Here is a 27,505-nt window from a genome sequence, read left to right as displayed (position 1 = left end):
AGGAGACAAGTGAGAGTATATATTTGTACCTTGGTTAGTGATTCACAGTACTTCAATAACACTTATATCAGAATTCAGATCTTAAATATGTGCTCTCAGAAAACAAGTGTTTGATGAACTTGTTATTCCAGCAAGATTTGGTGCACACTTCAACTTGCTTTCTTTAAGAAAGCACTCTTACTGAGAACAGTGTTGAGCATTTGACATATCTGGTGTGAAGACAGCTCTTTTGGGGTAGAACAACTGTATGTTAACTTGTAACCAAAGAATCTCTAATTCTAGCTGTATATGTTGTTGGCCCATTCATAAATCTAGACATTGTAGGAGAATGTAGGAGAACATTCCTATAAATTAAGACCTAGTTTCCTGCTCTAAATGTGAGTGTCCTTAAAATACCAGCTGCCACTGATATCACCTTGCAGAATCTAAGATGTACAGGGAAATTGGGTTGGGGCAGAGATTTAGGCCATGATAATGTGAATGTCTGAGGCAAAGAATTGAAGTGGAGGATGCAATAGTTCCAAGCATCAAAACTCAGAGCATCTGTTCGCTTGGGCTTTCTTTGGCATTGTCTTTTCTTCCCCCATTTCCAAATTTCCTTCAAAAGCAGAGAGAAAAGCTAACACAGTGATGACTGCAATGAGCTTGGAAAGTTCACAGCAGGAATCTGGAATTCTCACGTCTTCAAAAATAAAGCTGGTGTCACTTTGTATCTGTCACTGAGACTTGCTGGTCTCAGTGGGATCTGGAAGGAGGGACTGGAAGCTGTAAGGCAATGTGATAAGACATTAACTTCAAGTCAAAAAAGTACTGTAAATCTTGTTTTGAGAATTAGAATCGTAGAACTGTAGGACAGGATTCCACTAGACCAGGTTGCCCAGGGTACCACCCAGTGTACCCTTAATCCCTCCCAGACATGGGGCATCTACAACTTCTTGAGGCTTGGTACAACTTCCAGTACCTCAGTAAAGCATTTGTTCCTAATTTATACCTATTCTCCTTCAGTTTAAAGCCCCTACCCCTTGCTCTATTGATAACCTCTGACATGGAGAATATTTGGACTAAAGGTGTCCAAAGGGTGTTGTTCAGAGCAGAGCACAGGATCAGGGTGGAGCAGTGTGAAAGGTGGAAGAAGGAGGTGTTGGCACCAAGAGGTTTAAGAAATATTGGTCCATGAGTGAGAAGTCTTTGCCTAAGCCTAAAGAGTGTCCTATGCTTCAGCAAGAATGTGGCTGCTGCCTCATCCAAAGATACTTTCCCTCTGCTCTTAGAATATTTTGCTTGTTAGTGGGGTGATGCTTTTTAATCCCTGGAAGAGGATCTCTGCATAGGTGAAGGAGGCCCCAGTTTGCTGTTTTCAGATGTGAATATGTATTTTGCAGATAGACTCCCCTTTCAGGCTTAAGTTACAAAACCAGTTGTAGATTTGCTTCCAGTCTTCAGCATTCTGGGATAAGGGTTTGACAGCTGCACAGTTCCCAAAGACAAGTTCTGCCCTGAGCAAGCAGCATTTGATGGCTGATTTTCTGTCATTGCTGATACTTGTGGATAAAGCCAGCTCCTGGCTGATGATGAAGATGTGAGCTCATCCCACAGTCTTTTATGACTGCCCTAATACCCAATGCAGGGCATGGGGCCCCTTTGCTTCCTCCCCCTTCTCAGCTCCCAGTGTCTGTGGCCGGCTTCTCTGGAAGCCTTTCCATAAAATTCACCCTGCAGCAATGGTTCAGACAAGGGACAGGATTTGAAAATGTGCTGCCCTTGCCTCAGTGGAGTTTAATGCTGCTCTCATCAGCCAGTTGTGGGAAGGGAGGCTGGAGTGAGCCCAGAGAGGAATGCTGTGGTTTACTGAGCCTCCTGTGTGTGGGAGGGCATCTCTGCAGTGGGCTTATGGCTGATGGCCCATGTGCACCAGGCTGGGGTGGACCTTGCCTCTGGGGTGGACCTTGCCTCTGGGGTGGACCTCATCTCTACTGAGATCCCAACAAGGAGCAGGGACCAGTGGCCATAGCTGGACAAAGCCCCTTCTTTCCTGAGCTCTTCTGAAGCCACCGTGCCTCTGCCTCTGCTGGATGGATGGGAAAATAATACTTGGTAAGAGAAGAGGCTTTTGGCATTAGCAGTTCATTGTTGCTGAGGTGCTGTGGTAGAAGAAGATGAGAAACCAGAGTGCAGACTGCTGGTCCCAGTGCAGTCTCTGCTTTAGGTGCAGCCCCACTCAGCAGCTGCACCAGGCGCTGTCAGGAGCTGAGGTCTCACCTCCTGCCCCTGGCAGAGGCAGTGGCCACTGGGGAATATGGTGTGAGGGACAGGTCTCCATGGATCTGCTCTTGCCCCTTGGCATCCGTGTGATGGCCATGAGTGCTTGCAGTCCCTGCAGGGTCAGGAGGTGTTTGGGCTGTGGTTGCCTGTATCCAAGGATGAACATCACTTTTCTCTCCTGGGCAAGACCCTCTTGCCTTTTTCTCCAAACTCAGACATTTCTGATGTGTTTTGTGTTTATGATACCTTCTGAGAAACTCTTGCTTTAAAGTAGCCTTATTCTTAGCGAAAATAGACAGCTGCCCAGGGAGGAGGAATGTACTAAACCTTGTAATCTGGTTACCTTGGTAACATCTGTAAGAAACTATTGCTAAACCCATTTCTATTTTTTCTTCATCTTCTTTATGGAAATACATATTTCTGTTTACTTGAAAAAAGTGCAATTTATACTATACCCATTGTGGCCATTCTTCTGACCATTATATTGACAAACAAATTCCCATCTCTAACAAGCAAGGTTAAATTACTGTAAGAACAGATATTTGACTTTATAGTAGAAACCAAGATTTGCTGCCAAGTGACTAAGCTTTTGCAAAGAAAAGCAGAAATCTTATAAAACTTTTCTATTGTTTCAGAGTATTACAATGCTTGATCACATTTACTCAACACAGGAATTCTTTTGAGTGGATATGTTTTAGAACAAATATGAGATTATTTTTTCTTCTGCATTGTAACATTCTCACACATTTGTAAGGTTTAGTTGTCAACCATGTGTCATACAGGGCAACAAAAAAAGAAATTAAAGCATTATTGCTAGGCAAAACTAACAGCTGTGCTTGAGAATTGGCTGTTCCTGGATCTAGCTCTTAGCACAGCTCTCATCACTCCCAGTCAGCCCTCTGTGTCCTGCTGGTGGTTCCTCTGCCCTGCATGAGCCCAGACACTGGAGTGCCAGCACACAGAAATTCCCGAGGGATCAGACGCGTGTGCTGCTGTGTAGGCAGTGCCCCCACCTTTTAGGTAGTTCTCTGTATCCTCTGGTTACTCTCTTGTTTCTGTCTTTGCTGCAGACAGCAGGGAATTTTCGGAGCCCTTCAAAGGGAAGAACATCCCGCACTCAGTGACCCATTCAGCAGCTGATTTAATAAATTTGAAACTAACTGTCACTTTTTAAACTGTTAATCAAGAAGCCAATTATCTGTTAACAGTCCTAAACCCAACAGTAATCAAAGTGTTTCTCTGTTAAAAAATATCTGTGTTTCTTTCTCTTATCTCAGAGCAAATCAGTTGGATGTATGTCTATTTTCTTTAAAAAAAATAAAGACTATATTAAAATTCCATTTTCTATTTTGGAGTAGTAAAACTGCTTATTTATTTCTGAGAGTATGTTAGAATTTTAGCCTTTTTTATATGTTATGGCCTTGAAGACAAAAGTCTCAGGGCATGATATAAGGTTTGTTAAGGATAAATTCTGATCTTTTTATTCACTTATATAGCTGAAATCCTCAAGCAGCATTGCTCGGTTACAAGTTTGTTTGGTATATACATTTAAAAGTCTTATTCTAGGAATGGTATGTCATTTATTGTATATACATTGGTATTCCCAAGAGATAATGTAAAAGTGATACATACCAAAGCACCAAAGCACAGTTGGTTGTTTTTTATTGTAGCCATTAGTTATACAGCTGTTTTAGAACAACAAAAAATGATCCTCAAATAAAATTTTTAAAATTATGACTCTTACTTTATATTGTTAGAAAATTAGACTTTTCCCCCCCAGATTTACAAAACAAAGCAATTTTTAAAAAATATGTTCATACTGCATACCCAGTCCTGTATATATTTATGGCATAAAAATGTTTTTGGAGTACAGAAAGCAAGAGAATGATGTATGATAGCTTGTCTCTGGCTTTTCTAATTCAATTGAATTAGATCACTACCCATTTATCCACTATTTTCTTCTCTTTTAAAAATCTCATCTGAGAGCGGTGAATAATTGTTTTTTATTGTAATAATGATGGTGAGTCAACAATTTGATTAATCATGTAGTTAAAGCGTGAGTATTTCTGAGCACAACTGTTAAAGGATGTGTCCTGATGGGTTTTTTAAATTCTTCATGTGTATAAATGTGTTTGCTCCTTTTCCATAGAAGTTGTTTAGAAGGGCCTAAAAAAGATGGTGTATTAAGGTGTTCATATATTAAGGTCCATCTCATTCCATATCTCCAGTTTCAGTCTGAATGCATTCCTGACTACTGACCTCCCAGTTTTGTTTCCAGCTTCATAGTCTGCAATAAGCAAATGCTTGTAGAGCCCTGGGCAGGTGTTTGCACCTTTAGCAAAACCATGTAAATTGCCAGCACAGAGGTGCTTTAGAGACAAGAAGAGGGCAAAGTGAGTGCCAAATTCTACTGCCATTTAATCCTTTGAAAAAGAAAATGTTTTACTACATAGCCTATTGGCCAAAAGATTGTTTAGAAGTAAAGAAGGGCTGAGTGGTAGGACAGGTGGCAAATTCCAGTACTGACAAGAAGAGGATACACAAATGCATAAGTATGTGAAGATACATATTAAAATCATACAATCCAGCTCTAAAATCTTAAGGGTAACAATGACACAATCAGAGTTTTTGGATGGAGCTTTTAGGTTTATAATTTAGACCACTATTTATCAATATTTTTAAGTATATTATAACACACAATGAAAGAAAGAAATTAATGGGCACCTGAACAAAATGAAGACGGGATCTTTATTTCTGGAATCAGCTCTTCTAGTGTAATCTCTGTTGCCAGCAGTGAACACATCAGATGTATTTACACTGTATCTTTGCAAAAAGATATTTATGGATATGACACATGCTGTTCTGCACACTTAAAACCTGAGATTCAGATTCTCTCTCAGTACCACGTGCACCTCTGTTGATTTCAGAAATATGTGATAGTGCACTAATGAGTATGGTATAAGAATCTAAATAGATCCACAGCCATATGGACAGCCAGATTGATCAAGGCAGACTTTATCACTTTGTCCCTAAAAATCCTTTGTGATTATCCTTTATGTACACAGTGGTACTAAAGTGTCAGCCCGGAAAATTTCCCTTTACTTAATAATGTTTTATGGATTTACTTAAAGCTTTTACTTGAAAACATGGAGAAGTGTGTTTGTGCTTTTTACAGAAATTTACTGGTGCCAGTAATAGAAACAGCTTTCATTCTGTTTTGAAAAAAAACATTGTGAATATATAAAATATTTTTGAACTGGACAGAGATGATTATGTGGCATGTGACTGAAAATGTATCTTTTTTAATAGATGATTCAGCCGCAGAGAGTTTTAATGGCAATGAGACCGTGGGACACAGTTCCAATGCTTCAGGGGGAACACACTGCAGGGAGATGGCAGAAACCAACAGTAATGGCAAAACAAATCTGGAGCAGGATGAGCAGCCTCTGAACCTGAGTGACAGTCCCCTCTCTGCTCAGCTGACTTCAGAATACAGACTAGATGATCACAGCAGTAATGGAAAGAACAAATACAAGACTCTCCTAATTTCTGATCTCAAGATGGAACGGGAGGCGAGAGAAAATGGAAGCAAGGTAAGATGCTTCCACATGGTCCAGATATGAAGCATGTAGTTCAGAAAAGAAAAAGATTTGTGAGGCCAAACTAAAGGTTTTTCCCAGCTAAGCACTTAATGTGATGTGTCTAATCTTTGTCAGATGATTACTTAAATGCCATACGTAGATTTGTATGCTCTGTTACACATATACAATGCATACGTACATTAAGTGTACGTGGATGTGCATGGGTGAATATATATGTATAGGCAAATATATTGGGCTGACACACAGGCAAAAATGGTGTAGTTCTCCATCAGACATGAATTTTATCAATTTTATCAATTTTATCATTTATTAAGAATGGTCTACATTACCAATTTGAAAAAAATTAAAGTATGTAAATAATATGATACATGTATATATGTATGTATCAATATGGACATATATATGTATGTATATTTACAGATGGCCATCTCATCACTTCTATTATGTATCTGTAGAATTTTGATGGTTTAAACCCAGCTGGCAACTAGGTACCTCTCAACCACTCTCTAACTCCCCCCTCTGCCTTGGTGGAGTCAGGAGGAGAATGGAAGAAAGGTAAAACCTATGGGTTGAGATAAGAACAGTTTAACAATTGAAATAAAGTATATTACTACTGCTGCTACTACTACTACTACTACTGATAATTGTAATGAAAAAGAATACAACAGAAAGGGAAAGAGGAATAAAATCCAAGAAACACAAGTGATGCACAATGCAGTTGCTCACCACGCACTGGCCAATGCCCAGTCAGTGCCTGAGCAGCATTTGACAGTTTCTGGCCAGCTCCCCCCAGCTTATACACTGGGCAATCCTCTCTGTGGTGCAGAATATCCCTTTGGCCAGTTTGGTTCAGCTGTCCTTGGCTTGGTCCCTTCCAGCCATTTGTGCACCTGCTCACCAGCAGAGCCTGGGAAATCGAAAAATCATTAACTTGGGATAAGCCCTGCTTAGCATCAACTAAAACATCAGTATGATATCAATATTATTCTCATACTTTATCCACATCACTATACCAGCTACTAGGAAGAAAATGAACTTTCTCACCAAACCTAAACAAGAATTAATCCATATGAATGTTAAGTGTGTATGGCCAAGAGAATTCCTACCAGTGAATTATCAACATCTGAAAGGAACTGATTTGGTTTCTTCATGATGGTGTTATGCAGGCACCTAACCTGAATTAAAACTGACAAGTTTGCTTTAAGAAGCTGTAATCCCCGGGCTTTTCGCTGCCGTTTCTATTATGTGGATGAGGGGAAGAAAGGGTGTTATTTTGTAGATAAAGACAGATCTCACAGATTAGGTTAGCTAGCTTTATAGGATGGTTTTTCATGAGGGCCTTCAGTAGGGAGGGTGAAGAAATGGCATATATCATAGAATTTACCCATTGATCTTACTGGTCACAAGTTCCTTTTTTTTTCCTTTTCTTTCTTTTTTTTTTTCAATTAGTATCTGATGATCAACTGGCTTACCACTTCTACAGCAGCAATAATAGGCTGTGAATCCTGGATGCAAAGACTGTTAATGCTACTCACTGGCTTTCAGTAGCCTGACAACATAGATATACCTTGAATGGGCACATTTTTTTACAGGGCTTTGAAACAGGAGTGCTAAAATCCTTAAGCATACTTAGAAAGGGATAATACATGAGTGATATCTAGAGAACAACATTTAATCATACTAAGGTTTTATCTCCTATCTTCATTGCCTGTGGAGTAAAAATAAAAACTTGTAATGATTTTGTAACTTTAGTGCCTAAGTTTTAGTGGGTAGAACGAAGGGAGACTAAATGGGAGATTTTTAGTTTTTCTCATGGCCATTAAGCAAATCACGTATCCTAACACTTCTCCATGAAATCTTTATGAAAAACTGTTTATCTGTACAGAATACTTTTTTTCTCACAAACTTGCATTCTATGGAAAATGTTCTGACTAACTGTAGTCCCTGCCTGCGTATGAACTCCAGTGCTGGATTTAATCAGTACTTTGAGTTGCACAGTGGGTCCCAAATTGGCTGATATGAACAGTATCTTCTTTTGCTTCAGGGCAGATTGTTCTAATGAACCTTTTATAGGCTCATCACCCAAATATTGACAGACACACAGGCTCTTTTGCCTGAGGTAGATTGTTGCTTGTGCCATCACTCTTGCAAATACACAAATAAGCTTGGCAAAGATGGGGAGGAGTCTTAATGTGACACTCATTTATAGCTAAGACAAGAACATACCCTAATGTTCACTTTCCAATTTGAATAAATTCCAACTCAGATGCAAGAAAAATGTATCAAAAAGTGTTAAAAATCTATAATGAATTTAGATGACAATCAAAGCTATCTCATTCTTTACAAATTTTGAGGCCAGAATCATCCCCCACATCAATACATTCTTTCACACTTGCTGTCATCCTGCCCACTCTATATTGCCAACAATATGCAGATTTTTCTCCTCTTTTTGTCCTAGTGAAACTCATGTTGATGCTGAGAGTTCATTTAAGTATATGATTAATTAGATATGCAGTAAAGATTATTTAATATAGAGTAAAGACTTCAGGAAGAACACAATCCTGGAATAAACAAAATTTGTTAAAGATTTGTAAGATGAGTTACTGAAGAAAATATCTAGTTTCTAAATATATTTGAATTAATGGGCTAGTACTGAAGAAAGAAATACATTATGCTTCCTCCAACTTCCTCAATGTCCGATTTAACCTGCACAAGATGGTATTCTCTTGGGAGTCGAGACTGTGAAACTCAGAGGCAAAGGAATGGAGCTAGGAGGATCTCTTGGCTGACATGTTCTGATAGATAATTTTGTATCTGCTGGAGAATTTTGATCAGAGGAAGCTGTTGAGATAAAAATGGTAGTTTTTCCATAATATTTGCTTTGAAAACATGAGAGCTAAAAGGGAAATATTTATTGAAAATGGTTATTTCTTTGCGGAAGTTAAATTTTCAGAATACTCATCTTGTCCATACCTATTTTGCTATAGGGAAAGTTTGTGAAAATAGTGGTATTATTCTGCAAAAAATCTTGGTTGTCAAAACAGAGATACTTAACATTTTCCTATTATCATGCCTATGGACACAGAGAACATAATTAGTGATTTTTAAGAAATGTAGGGTTTGTTTTTTTCTTGCCTGAAAAAAACTTATATAAATAACTGGAGATTAGATTACCCTATGAACAACTACAGTATATTATTTAAAGAATGCTTGGTTCAGTTACTTCAGAATATGGATTTTAAAACTGGTGTTAGTAGCACTCTTTAAACAAGTATTTCATTTCAGTGGACAGTGTTACTTTGAATCCTCAGTTCAGGCAGTGAGTATGTGTGGTAATCTCTTCTTTTTATAAGAAGATCATGACCTGAGTGTGGTGGAGGGAGTTGACAAATAAGTAACAACCTTAAAATCTGATCCAAAATATTTTACTATTTACTGAAATTTTGTTGTGCAAGGACAAAATGGGTTTTCATAGTTTTTAATGCATATATGTACACATAATTATGTATATGCACGTGTATGTATATAAATTTTATATATATGTATATTTTATTGAGCTTATATTAGGAAACAGACCCTCCAGTGAGACCTAGTTGTTCACAGCAGCAGAAATTTCTACAACCATTTAGGGCTAAACTGAAGTTTGTGAAATTTTGCATAGCTGCAAAAATACATACATAAGTTTGACTTGACTGGTATGAGTCTTTGCGCTAGAAATCGCTTAGAAAGTATTCATCAGCAGATGCTCTGCAAATGTGGTTGTATGAATTCAAGTAGTTACATGCACATATAGATTATTTTAGATCATTACTTATGTGTGAGCCTGCTGGGTTTTTGTATGACTGTGGTGAAGTCTCTGTAGCACTGAGGTTTTTTATTGCTGGTTCTTTTATTGTTGCTACTTCCTGTACCATATATTTTATTTAGAAAAGTTATTATATAGCTTTATCTCTTCTTCATTATTTATTTCACTAAATCCAGCAAGTCTACTTCTTTTAAATTATTTTCTCTTTTGCATTGGGATAACAATGTTATTTTTATATAGTATGGGAAAATGGGCTTTTGAGCTCACCAGTCATACTTACATTGTGCCATTATTTTACCTGGATTAATAAATGGTTTGTTATGTCTGTATTGCAAGGGGCACTCCTAATATGCAAAACCTCTGAAAGATTTTCCAGATAGAAATATATGCTACAGATCATAAATGCCTAGGAGAGGCATTGAAATGAGGTAACAAGGACAACACACGCCCCCATTTTGTCCAGATACTTACTTATTGCAAACAGCTGGGTTTTTTTCTTTCTACCAGACAAAATTTCTGGTAGAAAGTTGGACACCTTGAGTCCCTCTGGATGTATGGTAGGCTAAGTTAATATGCATTATGTTTAGCTAAAGTGTGTAATTGGCTTCTTGAAGAATTGCACAAGATAAGAAATGTTTCCTTTAAGTCTGGAAAGTAAAACATAGTTTTAAAGGAGAGAACAGTAAATAATGATTGCTGCATACCATGACCTTTCATTATAATACTGCATTCTAATGTGCATGTCATTATAGCTACAGTTGTTCACCATGAGGCAGAGTTTTCATGTAGTCTCTAAAACTAAAATCTTTCTGTCTCTCATTTGGTGCTGAGCTTTTGAAATGTTTCTCAACCTTTTTTCTACACCTTGATGTAAAGAACAGTGTTATTGTCATGGGCCATTGTCAGGGGCTGTTTGCTTGCAGCAGTTTCAGCTTCAAACAATGTTTTAATGGATGTATCCACACTCCGGCAGGTTAGCCTGGCACAGTCTGCTTTTAACACAGGCCCTGCCCCAGGAAGGTATTTAAAGGCTGTAACCTTGTACGGCATCTGAAAGCCAGAGCATGTATGAGGTCCTGGGTGAGGTTTGAAGCTCCTGCACGATACTCCAGTTAAAATTCAGTCATCTTCAGTGGTTAGTCCAGCTGTAGAATCTTGTAACATCTGTTTTGCTGGAGCTCATAATTACCAAGGGAAACCAGACACGACTGTCCAAGCAGCCTGACCTGTGTATGCAGTTATACTGATAAGCCTGTTGTCATCTGTGGTAAATCCATCTGGTTTCCAAAAGTGTACATGAATTTAGCCTCAGATAGACACCATCTACGAGGAGCAAGGTAGAGTCTGGATGTATTTCCTCCTCACTCTCTTTCCTTCTGACAGATGTGATTGCATCTTAGCAAAAGGTAGAAGGTCATTCCTTAAATCCAGTGAACATCATCACATCTGACATTGTGTTTCTGAGGCAATGGAGTCACTGCCTGCCTAGTTCCCTGTGCTTCTGTCTGCAGGTTTCCTTGGGGAAATGGCCATGGTCAGAAAATAAGGGCTTTTTCTAAAGCAAGTGGAATCCTTAGGAATTGCAGTGCACTTTTAATTGAGACTGATGGAGGCCTATCGAGAAACTTATGAAGTAATTTATTTAAAAAAAATTATTAATAAAATGTTAAACAGGTGTGCAGCTACTTGAAGACTTGGGGAATTTACATGTTATTAAGAACAGTGTTGGAGATGTTGTTTTGGGTTTTTTTTCTTTTTTTTTTACTTCATGATTTAATTTGATTTTTTTTCTTTCATCATCATCAATTATTTATATTCAAGTGGAATAGATAGGTTTCAGCTGAATGGGAGCATTGTGCTGTGGTCCTTATATGAGATGGTTACCTCAGCTCTAAGCAGGAGGGAAGGTGGACAGGGCAAGACAGAAGTGTCTCCTCCTCTTTTGAGGATACCACTAAACTCTGCATGTTGGCGTTTTTAGTACAAAGAAAATACCCTTTTGCTCATCTAGTCTATTTTGCTGAATGCCCAAGTTAAGATAATTAATCTGGATTGAGAGTTTAGCCTGTCAGAAAGGATCTTTTGATTCCGACTTGTCTCTCCTCAGAACTTTTCATTGTCTCCCTTGCTTGAAATTGGGTCTCACTACCTAGGTATGGCATAAGAAGAAATTAGATTTTTTTTGTTTTGTTTATTCTAACTGCTATATTTTATTTCATTTCCATGGTCAGACAGAAAGTGTTCAAGCAATGTCATATTTTACTGACTGCTGTTTTGTTTATGGAAGTATCTTAAGAGTCTGCAGTCCAGGGGGTTGACAGCTTTATTTTATGGCTTAATTGTTAGGACTAGAAAGAGACTTAGCATGAAATACTGTTTGCTACTGTCATAATAACTTATGAAGAGTGAAGCAAAGTCTTGTGAAAGGTTTAGAACATGTTACTACAAGTAGTGGCATACTAGATTTTGAGCAAACAACAACAGGAGTGAGGCAGAAGGCAAAGCCAGCCTTATGAACATACTGGAGCAATGAGATACCAGCACAAAATGAGTCTGCAGCTCCACTAGGGCCCAGTCTGCTTTCACCATTCCAATCATAGCAGTGAGGACAGGATGGTGACATATTCCAGCTTTGCCTTAATTGCTACCCAGTCATTGGTTCCATCATTGCTGCTTTACACTGAATCCATGGCAATAGTTTGTACTGAGATTTAAAAGTAAAGATGATAAAAGAAGCGAACTGAAGGCAGATTCCATCCCTGCCACCATCATGTGTAGGTCATACGAGGCCACATCCTTACTCTTGCATCTCACAACTTTGGTGTGTGAAGGCAGCCTCAAGTGTTCTGTTGAAGTATGTATCTTCTTTCTCTGCTATGCTCAAGTCTGTGCAAAGGTAACTGGCATGTCAGTGCTTTTCTCTTCTTGGGAGACAGATACACTACAGTAGAAGATAAGCCTGTTCTCTTCTCCTGTGCATGGAGAACTTCAATGAAAGGAGAACAAAAAGTTTATGCAAGCAGTTTTGTGACTTACAAATTTTTTTCTGCTCACTCACCTGCAAATTAGCCTGTTTTTTTTCTCTTTCCCAATGAATTTCTGCTTCATGCATAATTTTTTTGCTGCTCTGTTGTAGGAAGTTGTTAGAGGGCACTGAGAAGCTTTAGTACCAAAAAATTTTGATGTTAGTTTAGTGGTTTAATAAGCACTGTTTAATCACTGTTCAAGTGTAAAAACTACAGTTTTATAGAGCATTTTTTCCAGACTTGAATCTTCTGATTTTGGGGGTTACCCATAATAAATGGCTAAATATGTCATTGTTTTTCAGAGCATGTTTTTCATGCCACTGCAGCTGCATGAAAAAAAAATAAAAAAAAATCAGTGTTGTCTTTGTCAGAAAATATGAATTCTGTAGCATTCTCTAACAGTCACATTCATCAAAGTCCTTTGTCTATTATACCATCAATTCTGTGTCTAATTCTTCCCATTGGAAGTACATTTAGTAGCAGGTTTTCATGTTCACTCAAAGCTCTTGAAAGTGAAATTGATTTCCTGCAGGGCATTCATTACAATGATGTAACTCCAGGTCAATTAAACGGAAACTGATGATGCCACTCCAGATTTACATACCTGTAATGGAGAACACAATTTGGCTCCATATGTGTATGAAATCCCAGCTAATGTAAAGCTGGCATGGAAGAGAATAAGTTTTGATGCGACCTTTTAGAAATTTTCTCAGAGGTTTCTTTTTAAAGGACAAAGAGCACATGGGTCAAGTAGCAGAAAGTGGTGCTCTTGATTCCAGATTGAATGTGTGTTACTCACAGATCCAGCTGTCTATCCTCATCCACTTTTACCTTTGGAGTCTCTCATCACTCATATCGAACAAGAAGCACTTGTATGTGAAGGAGATGCAGAACTTTCTCCAACCTGCTTTTAGAGGCTGGACATCTGTTCAGACAAGCCAGAAAGCTATCAAGTGCCTCTGCAATAAAAGAGGTAAGGTCTGAAATTACTTCCTTCCCTGTTTACAACCAAGAATGTTGTATAACTTATCAGTCTGGGAGCACATGTCTGTACCTTTCAGGCAAATTCTTGTTCACTTCAGCTGAGATTTGTTCCTGATAGACACCTTAAAGGCTGAACCTTGTTACAATCCCTAACTCTTATTTTTGGTTTTTTTTTTTTTTTTTTTTTTTTTTTTTTTTTTTGTGGTTTTTTTCCCCACTAGGAAGGAAATTGAATTTGTGTTGAAGTCTTACCACATTAAACATTTTGCTGCTCCTTTTTCTTCTTCTGTTATCACATATGCAGTTTCTCTGCCACCTAGAAAAAGACTGAGAGCAAATCTTGCTCTTGGAAGATTAAACACTATTTGATGGTAAACTGAGCAAGATATAATGGGGCAGCAATTATTGCTACCTATTGTGATTGTGTTTAGTCTTAATATTATTTACACTTAATGAACTGTCATTTTTTAATTTTTCAGATGCTGGGGTTGAAGAGCTGATCCTCAAAACTAATCTGTGATGAATGGTTTCCTATTTGGCTACTTTCTACACATTCAACTCCTTCAAAACTATGTTGTTATTCAAGAAGTTGATAATCATGAATGTTACTCCTAAGTTTTTCTTTCTGGTATTGAATTCTTTTCTACATGCCAAGACGAGTCCTGAGAAAAGAGAGGAAAGAAGCCAAAGATTTTTCATCTTTAATGACATTTATAACAATATATTGATGAGATTTTAAAATAAATATAATTTTATTAGTTGTCTTACAGATATCTCATTTGCTAATCTTTTTGTCTTGTTGAATGAATGCCAGTAGCCAAATGTCTTGCTGAATGCTTCTTACACTTTCAAGCTGTGCTTTTGTGTGCTCTCCATAGCAATTGCTGGGAATAATTAATTACATTAGAACACTGAATACTTTTTTGGAGACTTATTCAAGCAGCTGGATTTGTTGGGTGATGTGAGAGAAGTGAATAGTTCAATTTTTTAGCAGAAGAAAGAGGAAAGAAAAGTAGAATTCAACTTCAGAACTATTTAACTAATTTGTTCTCTTTCATCTTTCCTTTTGTTGCTTGCCATTTTTTGCTTCAACTTTTCTGGTCATTCTCCTCCATCTGCTTCTGAAGACTTATGGAAGACCTATCTTAAATTTTGATTTTTATGAAAAAATAATAGATAAAGATAACAGTATTACTTTAGCAGAATATAGGACTGTGAGGAATTAACTTTAATTACTGAGTCTAGTCCTCTGTAAAGAGGAACCTAGATGATAGACATTTGTTCCAAGAGGATACACAAGAGTTCAATTCACATTGTCCACAGAGTTCTGATTAATAACTTTCAGCCTTATAGAAAACAACAGTGGTGCGGCTGTAATGTGCCACGGAAAACAGTGAGGAACTGGAATCATGGTTGATGTCCTAGATCCCTACAACAACAAGGGATTTCCCAGATGGTCTCTAGCAGCATCTTATTCCCCGCAGAATGGGGAGTGAAAAAGAACAACTGCCAATAATCCCTATCAGTCTGCTTGAGATTTTGTCTGCCATATGTTTCATCAAAACATCCTGCTTTGTATTTCATCTCTAACACTGACTGATTTTGAATACTTGAAAGAAGCAATTAAAAAAACAGCATCTACATTAGTTATTGAGGTGGGGAGAGGATAGTGGTGTAGGTAGGCATTGAAAGCTGTGAAATGTTTGTTATGTTTATTAAACACAGTCAAAAGACAGCAATCAAAAAATTTTGTGAAACGCATGGTAAGGAATAAGACATTGATGGTTACAAACATTACAGAATGGTATTCTTGCACAATCAGTAACAGATCCTGGAAACTGGTATTTGAGAGCTGTGTAAACAGTCAACGTTTGTGTTTCACTGGGAACTGATGAAAGGGTATAAAAATATACAGCCAAAGGTAGGAATCTGTAACTGATGTGAGTTTCCATTTCACCCATGTAAGTGTGGCATGCCATGAAATATTTTAATACTGGATGAATTCCATATGCATCTCTAGAGTTTTCCCTAAGCTGCTGCTTCTTGGAGCTCACAGTGTTTCTGTGAAATACTGCAGCTGTTGCCTGGATCTTGGCATGGTACAACTGAATATTTCCCATAGAGATGCTTCTTCTCATCAGCTGCTTTGGTCAGAGTGTCATTCTCAGTGTCCCTTCATACCTATTCAGTCTATGCTCTCCAACTCTTCTCATCATGAATATGCCATGAGCTACCCCCAGATCTGATGGGAAATCCTACATGCTGTTCTCTTCATATACATGCACACACACACAATACATATGCACATATATATATATATTCATATATTTTTCCCTTTGTCTGATGAGAACAGTCATATCCATTGGCCATGAACCAAAGTATGGAATTGTACAGATGAACCAGGAGCATACAAAGAGCTCATGTTGTTAAGGCACCTGCAATACAAACATAAACTTTGTGTACAGGTGCTCTAGCAGAGAAGAGTGTGATTGTTTTTCATGTGTGTTTTAATTAATATTGGGATGAAATCTTGTATCTTGCTTCTGACTCCATTTTATATTTTGGTAGAGGACATGGAGTAATGTGTCTCCTCCTCTTGTGTTTCCCATGGCATTTGGGAATTGTCTGACTCCACCAGGAAGACCCCTTTCAGAACTATTCAGAATTTCTTCCCTCTACCTTCTACTGTTGAGCTCCTGGGCTGCACCCTCTCAGGATTAATAACAGAAAATCAGGGAAAGGTGAGTTGATTTCCTTAGGGGTTACTATGAATGGCCCCAATATGATCTGTCCTCATTCCACACTGTTACACTGTGAGCTGTGTATTGGCTCTCCAAAGGACATGTGGATATTCTTTGGGCCCTTTTACTTAATCAGAGATATACGTTTTTTTGGACCCCCTCTGAATGAATTAATCCTTGTCTCACTTTGTACAGTTAGTCATATGCTCTTAAAAAATCTTTTGCAGATGGAGCCCCGTGGGACTGGACCCGTTTCAAAAGCTGTATTAAATGACTAAAATAAAGGTTTTGAAAATTCCTGTTTTCCTCAGTGTGTTGCTTAGCAAGAATAGCTGTATTTACTGGAAAAGAAGTTAGATGAGTCTGTGGCATGTGTGCTATCTCACACCTCCTGGCTCAGCTGGGAGATGGACACATGAAGGAATGACAGGCATGTTTTGGAATATGCTGCTTGTGTCAGTTTCACCTTAAAGATAAGTCTCACAAGGTTGATGCTTCTCTATGCTTCATTAGAAGCTTTATAAAATCCACCTCCATTCAACTAAGTGTCCACCTTGCCTTTAGAAAACACATAATATACAGGTTTATGTAATACTGGAAAAAGATGTTGGAGTTCCTAATGGATCTAAATGAGTGACAAAACACTGAGGAGCTGAAGAATTTGCTGCATAAAGATGGAATTACCTTATTAGAGATAAAGCAGCCATGACTTCATCCCAGATCTCAGTGGTTATTGCCAATTAATAGGTTGTTGTCTCTGGAAGGCACATTTATCAAAAGACTCAGCAAATAAAACTTCTTTTTATAGTTTAGGTTGGAATTGAGATAAAATATTTTTGCAATGATTTCAACAAACCATTCATATCAAACTAGTCAATCATTACCCAAAAATGTCTATGTAAGGTAGGTGTTCATTTTATAAATATATATACTAATGAATCTGAAAGTATATGAGGCATGATTGTGTCATTTAGGAAAATGGTGACAACTATTCTCTTCTGTTCAAGAGCTGAGTGGTCATGTTCTATGGTTCTGTGAATTGGTGGGAGTGTCTTGAATGCTTAAAGAGCCAAATAGTCTTTTAGCATCTCACATTGCCAGTTGCCTGGCCTAAGCTTTTGAGAAACCTGGCCTCAATATCTGTATTTCATAATCTTAAGTACTTAGCCCTGCATACTTCTGGTTTGAGATATGAACTCCAGGACAATACTTATTTTTACTGCACTCACTATGCCAATTCAAGATCATTCTATTTCGTATAAGAGGTAAGTCATTTTTAAGGCTATATCTAAGAGCTCTGCGGAGATAATTCTTTATCTTCTTCTTCTTCTTCTTCTTCTTCTTCTTCTTCTTCTTCTTTTTTTTTTTTTTAGTATTAAATTGTCAGGGAGTATGTAGTTTGCTTTTAGCCTGTTTCTCCATTCCTGTGTTTAGATTTTGATTTTACATGATTTTTCCATATTTAATGCTTACTTGATAGCAATGTTTACAGTACCTAGAACTTATATGTTGGGTTATTTACATGAAATAGTAAACTAAAAAAAAATAAACTGTGTAAGTATACTGTTAACTGTGAGATAGTAGAACTTTCCTCTCCATGTAGTGTAGGCAGTGGCAGTCATGGCAGCATCTTCAGAAGTTTTGCTTCACTTTTTACTATTTTTTTCCTAGTTGAAATTTTTATCCTTGAAATATATAGGATACTACTGTGTTAATTTTTACATTTGTCATTTAACATCTATAATTTATATAAGTAATACAAATTTTAGGTTATTCTGTTTCTAATAAGATGATTCTGCATAATAACTTTATACAACATGAATAAGTTTTTTACACATTCATCAATATTTTAATTGGAAGATGATTCTCTGTCTAAACTCTTTGGATTTACATAGCACGCTTGGCATTCTGAAAACATCAATAAAAATAAATCAGCTAAACATTACATTGGTCTTGTGAGGCAAACATGTCTACTGGTTGGTAAATACAGGCATGGCATAATTCCTTTCTCAAAACAAATCAATCAAGTTCTCCAGAAAATCTGGAGAAGCTATTTGTTTCTTGTGTGTTATAGCTGAACATTAATCACAGTATGAATCCTTATCTCCAGACATTGCTGTACAGTTAAGGTAAAGATGCAGAGTCAACTTCAACTGAGTAGCCATTGGAAAGTTTTCTCTGGTTTTATTAGAACAGCTAAAATTCAAACCAGTGTTTTTAAATGTTTGTTTTAACTTGGGCTTTGCTGGAACCATGAGGAATACATTTTCAATGATGGGCTTGATAAATCTTTCCAGGCCTCATCATAAAAACATGTTTATATATGCCCAAGAGAGCTATGGACTTCATTATTAGTAGTTGTGTGATTAAACCTTAACTAACCTAAAGTTGAATGCTTCACTTAGATTCAGTCATACAGCTTACTTGTATAGTGCATTTACATATTGAATTGAGTATGTAGCTCAAAGTGAGAGAGCTGCAGGAGGAAGAGGCTGTAGAAGTGTTAAAATATTCTAATCATCTGTAGCTATTTAGTGGTGATTTTTTTTCTTTTTAATTATGAAAAAAGGAGTCAAAGTAAAAATAATAGTTAAAATCACTGAAGCATGGGACTTCAAATTTGGGTTTTCAATTTATTGTATGAAATATGAGTATGTCTGTGCATCTGCGTACCTGTATAAAGCAAATTGTTTTAATTCCTCCTTAAATGTTGCTTCTTATGATATAATCTTTATTTCACAATGCTCTATTTCATAAAGCTTGCTTGGCTGAGTGCTCTCCTGGTTGCTAAATTCTTCTGCTGCAGGTCAGAGGCAGGATAAGGTGCAATAGCCTCCTCCTTCATTCCTTCTTCTTTGAAAGGGCTTGTCACCAGCACATAGCATTTTCACTGCCATGCAGCCATTTTAGGCCTTCACTTCATCTGCCTGTTCCTCCCAATTGGCACAAATGACTTAATATTACTCAATTACCCCCTGTCTCCTGTGGTGTTGTGAACTCCAGTTTAATCACCCTTACATGTTAATCCAAATCACCTATACTGTGCTTTGCTACATAATTATTTATTGAGAGAATTAAGCTTGAAAAGTGGATCTACTCTGTATGGTGGTCTTCTCTTTATACAGGATTATCCCAACAGATGATCTCATGACTTTCAATACCTCTACTTACACTTCTGCTACATATATGAAGACAACTGCTAATAGAGGAGTCAGAAAAGCTGCCCATTCAAAATTCAGTTCATGGTCTGAGTTTTATGTTACCACCACCTTAGTTCAGTGACCTTTTCTTGCAATTGCTCATTTCAGGAAAAAACACCCAAACCACTCAGAAAGACAATTTATTGACTAGAACAAATGGTGAGATTGACAGGAGTAGAAGATATTTCCTATCTGATCTTGTAAGCATGCATTACAGGTCACCTTTGATAAAGTATCAGAGGGAGGAAAAATTCTGAAACTGAGGAAAGAATGTTATGCAGATTTGATGTAGCAAATGGCAGGGCAGGGCTGCTGGCAGCAGCAGGTCCTAATGACCTGCAGACAAGCAGGAGGGGGTGTGCAGGTCACAGCTCAGTGCGGGAAGGGCAGGGAGCAAGCCAGGAGCAGCCTGGGACATTCTTGGCCCTCACTTGCTCATGGTAGAGCTCAGCTTCAGTAGGGCTCCTGGGAAGGGGCACAGAGATGGGGGTCTCAGGAGAAGTGGCCAGAAAAAAATAAAGTGCAATAGTGCAAGGTCCTGATGAGGGTGTGGATTAATGACAGAAAAAAATAAAAAAAAGTCCCGATGAGGGTGTGGATTAATGGCAGAAAGTGTAAGAGTGTTGTAAGTGGCATTGGTACAAAATGAAATGTGAACCTCAGAGCCCATTCCTCCCTCACAGGGGAGAACTTGTATTTACTCTGCAAGGGCAAATTTCCATGGGCTGTGCTCAGGCCACAGCTGGCTATCTTACTAAGTAGAGATGTTTTCTTTTGACTTTGGTGGAAAGGCAGATACAGGCAAGCAAAAAGGATGGCGTTTAATTTCCAAAATTAATGGGCCTCACTAATCCTACCCTAAAGCCTTTCATCCTACCAGGAAAAAAAAAAGCAGACAACATCTTACCTTGAATTAGTTAATTGAGGGCAGTGCAGTTTTCAGTGATTGGATCAAGTGAAGGACCAACGATTTTTCACGTGCAAAGTTAATGTGTAAATAGTGTTTCCAAGCAGCTCCAATTATTTAAAGCCTATGAAACATGATCTCTGAAAAATATAAGGCAGAAAGCTTAAATTTGGGTCCTATGATGGGTTGTGTATCTTTCTCCTTGACTTTTGAAAGGCTGAATGGTAAATAGGAAAATTTTTTTATTTCAGTTTATAAACCTGGGGGTTTGCAGTTTTAATAACAGCTGGGATCGTCCTAAAATTTGTGGGGAACTTTGATTAAGCATGTAATGCAGAATTTATTAGCAATTAAAAACTACTGGATGGTCCATTTGTCATCCATGTCTTCGAACAGGACCTTGGAAGGCAGTGCATTAAAAGAAATATGTGTATGCACTGACATTCTGTTCTTATATTAGTTAACCTATTAGTCTCATAGGTTTATTTAATAGAAGCAGCTACTTGGAAAGTTAAGTCTTTTAAAGAGCATCACCTTTTCAGAAGTTTTTTGTGAAAGTGATTTCATACTTTTAACAGGTTTTGTATAATCATCAATTTATATTTTTTGCTTTCAGTCGAGCTGTGAGGTTAAATTATGTTAAATAAATAAAAAAACGATCTCCCATATTTTATTCAATGCTTTGAACTTCTTAATAATTCCAGTTGTACATATATCCAGAAAATTAATAGTATTAGATCACATAATGCTGTGGAAGTGGCTAATAAATATGGGACTGTTCTCTGTATGGATACCTCCCACACACCCCTTTGAAATTCATTCTACCTAGAGCCATAATTTGCAAGGTATTTGTTAGATCTTTTCAAAATATAGCTTTCCATAAAAATATATTTAGATGCAAAGTGTTATTTAGAGATATATGTCAGACTGTTCCTGTATTACTTATGTCCCAGGTAAAAAAAAAATTTAAAATCTTGTCTGCCAGGATAATTTTATACAAAAAAGTGCTATTATGCTATCCATATGGTGCATTTTATTCTATCAATGTGAGAAGGTGTTTGTTGCTATTTGTTGTCTTGTTGTTTTTGGGTTTTTTATTACAAAGGGGGTGCTTTATGCTGTGTCAGTTTTTCTGTCCCTGGATAACCTTTGAATCTAATTTCACAAGGTAGTAATCTTGAGAATGGTGAGTTGCTATGAGCTGTGAAAATCTGCCTTTGGCTCAAGTAGAAAGACTTGCTTTCATGAGGGAATTGGACTTTTGAGAGGCAGATACTACTTGGGCAATGAGTGATCTCCCAGCCCTCAACAACCCACAAAGCCCTGCCCTCAGAGTGAGAGAGATGTGGAATGAAATGAAGGATGCATACTGGTGAGATCTGGGGATTTAGGACATACATCTTTAGGATGTCAGGTTTCTTCAGTTCTACTTTTTGAAGATAAACTGGTTTAAATATAATACAATGGATATCTCTGTGTAGGGATCAGTGAGTAGATATTAAAGCTACTCCTTTACAGGACTTGTAGAGGTAAGCTGTGACAGCCCTCCCCCTTGGCTCAGGAGCCCTGCCTTCATCTGTCCCTTCCTGATTGGTCTCAAGTTCTAAATCTTCCCACCTGGTCCTTAAGCAATAATTAGGGCCATTAACCTCTATCTCTCAGGGCTACTCACTGGGACAATCCAGCTGATTTACCTCCAGTGAATTTTTTAAAGCTTGCTAAAGATTGCTGCTATAAGCAGAAAGAGGTGAAAGGCCAAAAGGAAAAGCAAGAACAAGCATTCTCAAATTGTACCCTATACTTCTCACTAGGCAATATGCTCTTCTCTTGCATATGCAAAAAATTTGTGTTGTGTTCTTTGCTTCCCCCTAGGAAAATCAATCTTTAATATGTCTATTACCATGATCAGTTGTAAATGGCTGTTCAGTACTGTGCAGATTCTTTTGGGTTACATTTCTAACATTTATCAATTGGTTTGCTTTTTTTCCTGAGTCTTTCTCTCAGCATGTTACTGTTACTGGGGTTTTTTTTGTTGGTTTCTTTTTTTTTTTCCTTTGAACTGTGCTTCTGAGGATGTAAATGATTGGTCAAAAGAGAAAGAGTGACAGGACTGTGTTGTCTCACCTATTCTGGCATAGGACTGCCGTGACTGAGCAGCACAAACTGTGGGAGGGAGGGCCTAAAATTCTCCTAAATGATGGAGACAGATGGGTTGGAGTTCTATTCTCCACTGCTTCTATCAATTGATATTAATCTCCTTCCCAATTATTTGCACTTGTGCCATGCTCAGACTGGAAAGGAGAAAGGTGCGAGAAATTATGAAATGCCATTGTGTAGGAATGAACTAGGAAGAGGAAATCAGTACAGGGAAGAACTTAGGATGAATTCAGAAAGGTTCATTGTTAAACCATTTTCCTCTCATCCCAATCATCACTTCTAGTACCTTGTTATTTCCAACTTTTGTTGCGTGCACTGTGTTCTTCCTTCTCATATGAGTCAGGATACAAAATGCTGCATGTCCTTCTGTATTAGAAGGTACAGGTGCACAGCTCAGCATATAACTGTGTGTTTAATAAATCCAGCTGCTTCATGGCCTTAGGCAGACATTATAGGGAGTTGCTGAGTTCCTGGATGTCAAATAGCACTCTTTTGCCAGAGTCTTGACAAGGATGGGACAGAGGCACCCCCTCTGTCTTCATTGCTTTATTTCTCTTTACCTATTGAAAACAAGTGATCCTCTTGTCTGCTGTTCTTGCAGCACACAAACCCTGCAGTGATGTTGTGTTATTATTTCTGCATCTGCTTCTGCTGTCAATCTCTAGAAGTGTCTTTTGAAACTTTCTACAATCTGGAAGCCTCTTGTGCACTTTCAATGTCTAGCTTTTCTAGGATACAGTAGAAACAGAGGAACCAGGTGATTGTCAACAACCAAAAAGTCAGTCTTTTCTTCTGAATTCCTGATATAACTCAAACTCTTTCATTTGTGAATGTATTTGCCCCTGGGAACTTTTTGTTGCATTAAAGGAGTAGAAAACTGCCATGGTAAGGACTGCGAGGAAGAAAAAGACAGTGAATTAAAGGGACAAGTACAAAGTGTACATTCTTTGTGATCACAGTTCTCTTAGCAAGACTTCACCTGTAGTCATTCAAGGGGTGTTGTTTATAAATAAACACATAGTTTCCAAGTGTAGATTCTTGCTTTGGGACTTGAGGAGATAGCCCTATATTTTGTAGAATCATGGAATGATTTGGCTTGGAAGGAACCTTGAAGATCATCTAGTTTCAATCCCCCTGCTGTGGACCTGAGCACCTTTCACCTGACCAGTCAGAACTGCATCATTCCTGGCTTTGAACAATTCCAGGGATGGGGCATACACAACTTCTCTGGGAAACATTTTCCAGTGCCTCACCAGCCTCACAGAATTTTTTCCCAATACCTAATCGAATCCTAATTTTTTTCAGTTTGAAGCCATTCCTCCTTGTCCTGTCACTACATGGCCTTGTAAATAGTTTTTCTCAATCTTTCTTGTAGGCTCCCTTCAGGTACAGGAAGGCCACAAGTGGGTCACCCCAAAGTCTTCTCTTTTCCAGGTTGAAAAAAACCAATTTTCTCAGTCTTTCCCCATATGAGAAGTGCTCCATCCCTGTGATCAACTTGCTGTCCCTCTTCTGGACTCGCTCCAACAGGTCTATGTATTTTTGAGACTGAAGAAGAAAACAGGTTATTGAACTGTTTCAATGTCACGGCTTCATGGCAAGAGGAAGCAGAGAGAAATTTAGGGAGGAAGAAATGAAGGGAATAGTGTCAGAGAGAAGAGAAGAAATCAAGAAAAGACTGAAGCAAAAAGGAACTAAAGGCATAATGAGTTCAAAGAGAAAGAATAAAAATATTTAGGAGAAAGCAGAATGGAAAAAATGGCTGAAACTGAACCAAAGGGCATGAATATAAAGAATAGCACAGAAGGGGAAAAAAAAGGATTATGACAGTTTTGTAGATAATTGTAGGTGTCTGACAAGTGGCCTATGACTAAACCAGTGAATTGCATGTGCTCTGTATTCCCTTTATTCCTCACTGTTAAAGTGAGAAAAGGAATTCCTCTTATGTTTTCCGGCAGCAATATGCTCAAGATTAAAACAGAGCATCCAGTGATGCTGCATTGACAAGAAACCCCACTCTTCTGTATTTATGACAACATGATTTACCTACATACAGATACCCATAAGAAATTAAAATCACAGAAATAAAACAATAAGCTTAGCAAATTTAGGCTACTGCTCAAGAAATTATATCACTCCTGTATCTTCTGGTTTTTGCTGACATTAGCTTCTTACCTAAGTAAGACTTCAGAGGACATTGCAGTATTCAGTAACTACTTCTGTTTTGAAGGCTTGCAGCAGTTTGAGATATTTTCAAACAGTAGAGGTAGCACTGTTGGTGTGTAAGTGGGATCTTTAATGGATAGACTGGGTTTTGTCAGGGATTCTGCTGTTTCCTCACTGGAGAGTTGGAGCTTGCCTGTTTTATCCTTGTTGACATGTTTATATCTTCAACCTCTGTCAGTTAGATTAGGACAGGCTGCAAAGAGGGGAGTGAGAGTCTTGGGACCTACCTTGTAAATGTCATTGTGATATTCTGGTCTTAAAAATGTTCTCCATTTTAGTTACTTCCTGAATGTGTTGCCTGCATTTGAGGTTTCATTCTCAATTTAACTAGAATGAGAAGAAATTAATAGTCCAGTGTTTTTTACAAAATATTTTGTAGCTCTTACCAGCCAGTTGTCTAACAATTAACCAAAGAATTGCTGGTCAAAAATGCTCATTACATGCCTGTAATGTGAACCTTAGTAGTCACTGAAATATACTCCATAAGAAAAATATTCACTAATCCTTATATAAACTGCTGCTATTTCATTTAAAAAGGAAAATAAAACCCCCCAAACCCTGACAAAGGGAAAATTGTGGAATCTGGATGGAAACTGTAAAGAGTTTTGGCAAAAGGACAACATTTCACCAAAACTTGGAAATGACACTTTTCCTATAGAAGTTTTAGGTTGATGGATTTTGCCAAAAGCCCAAAAACTATATGGGGCTCTCTCAGGCTCTTGGCTTCACTGAGCTATGATACTACCTGCAAAGTGTGCTATTATTGTCCTTGGAAACTCACTGATGAAGTGTTCCTGACTTTGATAATAAAGTAAGGTTGTTGTTTTCTTTTTCTTTTTCTTATTTTGCAATGTAAGATCTTTAAAGAGTGTAAATTGATACAGATATTCTGATTTGATTTTGGGTGTACTATAGAAAAGGTTTAAATACTCTGTTGGCACACAGTTTGCAGAAATCCAGAAATTTGTGATGAAGCTTTCCTATGTGGCAACCTGTGTTTCTCAAATTCTCAGAAACTCTGTCAGATCCTTTTAGAGCTTCAAAATAGCAGTGTACATTGCCAAAAATAATTTAATCTTTTATTTCAGTCTGTCACCATTTCAGTTTGACTTTTCAACTCCCACAGAGGACATTGTATTTTTTCCAAAGACACAGCAGCCACATTTTGCAATATGACTAGTTATTGGTGGTTATATTAATATGTTCTTTTAGTATTTGGTTGAAAAAGCCTGTCTTCCTACATCAGTTACAGGAGTTCTTGAAGTTCATTAATAAAACAACTTTGTAAAATAAAAGCTATTTAGTAGCTAAGAAGTAGGCGAGTCTCCTGTTCTGTTAAATCAGCTCTGCTCTGGTACTCTCAATACTGGTGTACTAGGGTGATTTGGAGATACTTATTCTGATTCCCCCAAGAATTCTCCTCCTCTAGAATGGCTGGGGAAGGAGCAGGAGCTTTCCTGGAGATGCCCAATCAGGTAATAAGGGATTGGTTGTAGAAAAATCAGAAAGAAGCTCTTTAAACTATAGCCTGTAAACACACTTTATTCTTCTACTTGAGTGAGAATTCTCAGTTGCCTCTCTTTTTTACTCTCTATGTAATTTTTGAGGTTATTTCTATTAGGGTAAAGAGGTGTATTTTGATGTTGGTCAGTACCAGTGGGGAGAGGCCTAGGAGAGACTGTATTTTAGCTAAAAAGAGAAACTAGCATAGGAAGATATGTGTTTCAGGTGGTCTTTCAATTATTTCTTATCTTTCAATTATCCAAACTTCTATTTAACCAGATAAACTCACTGGAATGAAAGTGTCTGGGTAATTTATAGTTTCCTTATGGCTAATAAATGTGCTTCTGTTGAAAGGGATATTATAAGCAAACGTAATACGGCATAGATTGGAAAATTACTGAGAAAGGATGAGCAGATAGTCTTAGAAATAGTCAGTGTTCTCTCAGGGACTACTGTAAAAACAGTGACTCTGGAGAAAAGATCATGCCAAGGATAATTTGGGAGCAAAATCTTTTTATTTCTTAGTTCCTGTTGTAAATAACTGAGCAGTTTGTTTCTGGAAGTCACATTGTTAACACAGAGCAAGGAAAGAAGATCTTTTAATATTTCAGTGTAATACAAGTTTTGTGTAAAAAGTCCTTTACAACTTAACACTTCACATGTTAGATAACATTTTTTAGAGTCAAACCTATGAAACTCTGGCTTTCAGCTCTCCATTCTCCCTGTAAAAATGCAGTTGTCCTCATGCTCCAAATAGCAGAATTGCACACAAGGATGCCTTCCCATTATCAAGGGTGAAATTTTATAAAGGAGCTGGAAAGGCCAATTATTGTGTAACGAGGGGAGCAAACTGGTCATAGTCAGTTGCAAAGATATGGGGAAGATGAACAAATATGGGAGGATTTTATAAAAAGGAGGTTAATTGGATCTTGAAATAAATGGTGACATGCTGGAGTTGTTTTTGGGAATTTGGAGTCTTCCCTGAAATGAGAAAAGAAGAGATGGACAGTAAAGTTCCACACATGTGATAATATGAAGCTTTAAAGGGGCCATGAAAAAGGATAATAACAGTAAAGTCTGGAAGATAGAAAA

The 27,505-nt window shown here is 37.7% G+C and overlaps 1 protein-coding gene across 5 annotated transcripts in view; it reads left to right on the top strand.

Moving 5' to 3' along the window:
* NOL4 (nucleolar protein 4) overlaps positions 1-27,505 on the top strand; it is a 181,740-nt gene that overhangs the window by 100,373 nt on the left and 53,862 nt on the right. For all 5 annotated transcript variants that reach the window (XM_031066569.1, XM_031066570.1, XM_031066568.1 and 2 more), the window contains one exon: positions 5,572-5,855. In XM_031066569.1, the coding sequence (XP_030922429.1) occupies positions 5,572-5,855 (284 nt within the window). The remainder of the gene's footprint in view (positions 1-5,571; positions 5,856-27,505) is intronic.

Source organism: Geospiza fortis, unplaced genomic scaffold, assembly GCF_000277835.1.
Source record: "Geospiza fortis unplaced genomic scaffold, GeoFor_1.0 scaffold53, whole genome shotgun sequence".
In the NCBI taxonomy this organism is placed as follows: Eukaryota; Metazoa; Chordata; class Aves; order Passeriformes; family Thraupidae; genus Geospiza; species Geospiza fortis.
Note: the sequence above shows the minus strand (reverse complement) of the source record. Positions and strands in the feature narration are given on the sequence as shown.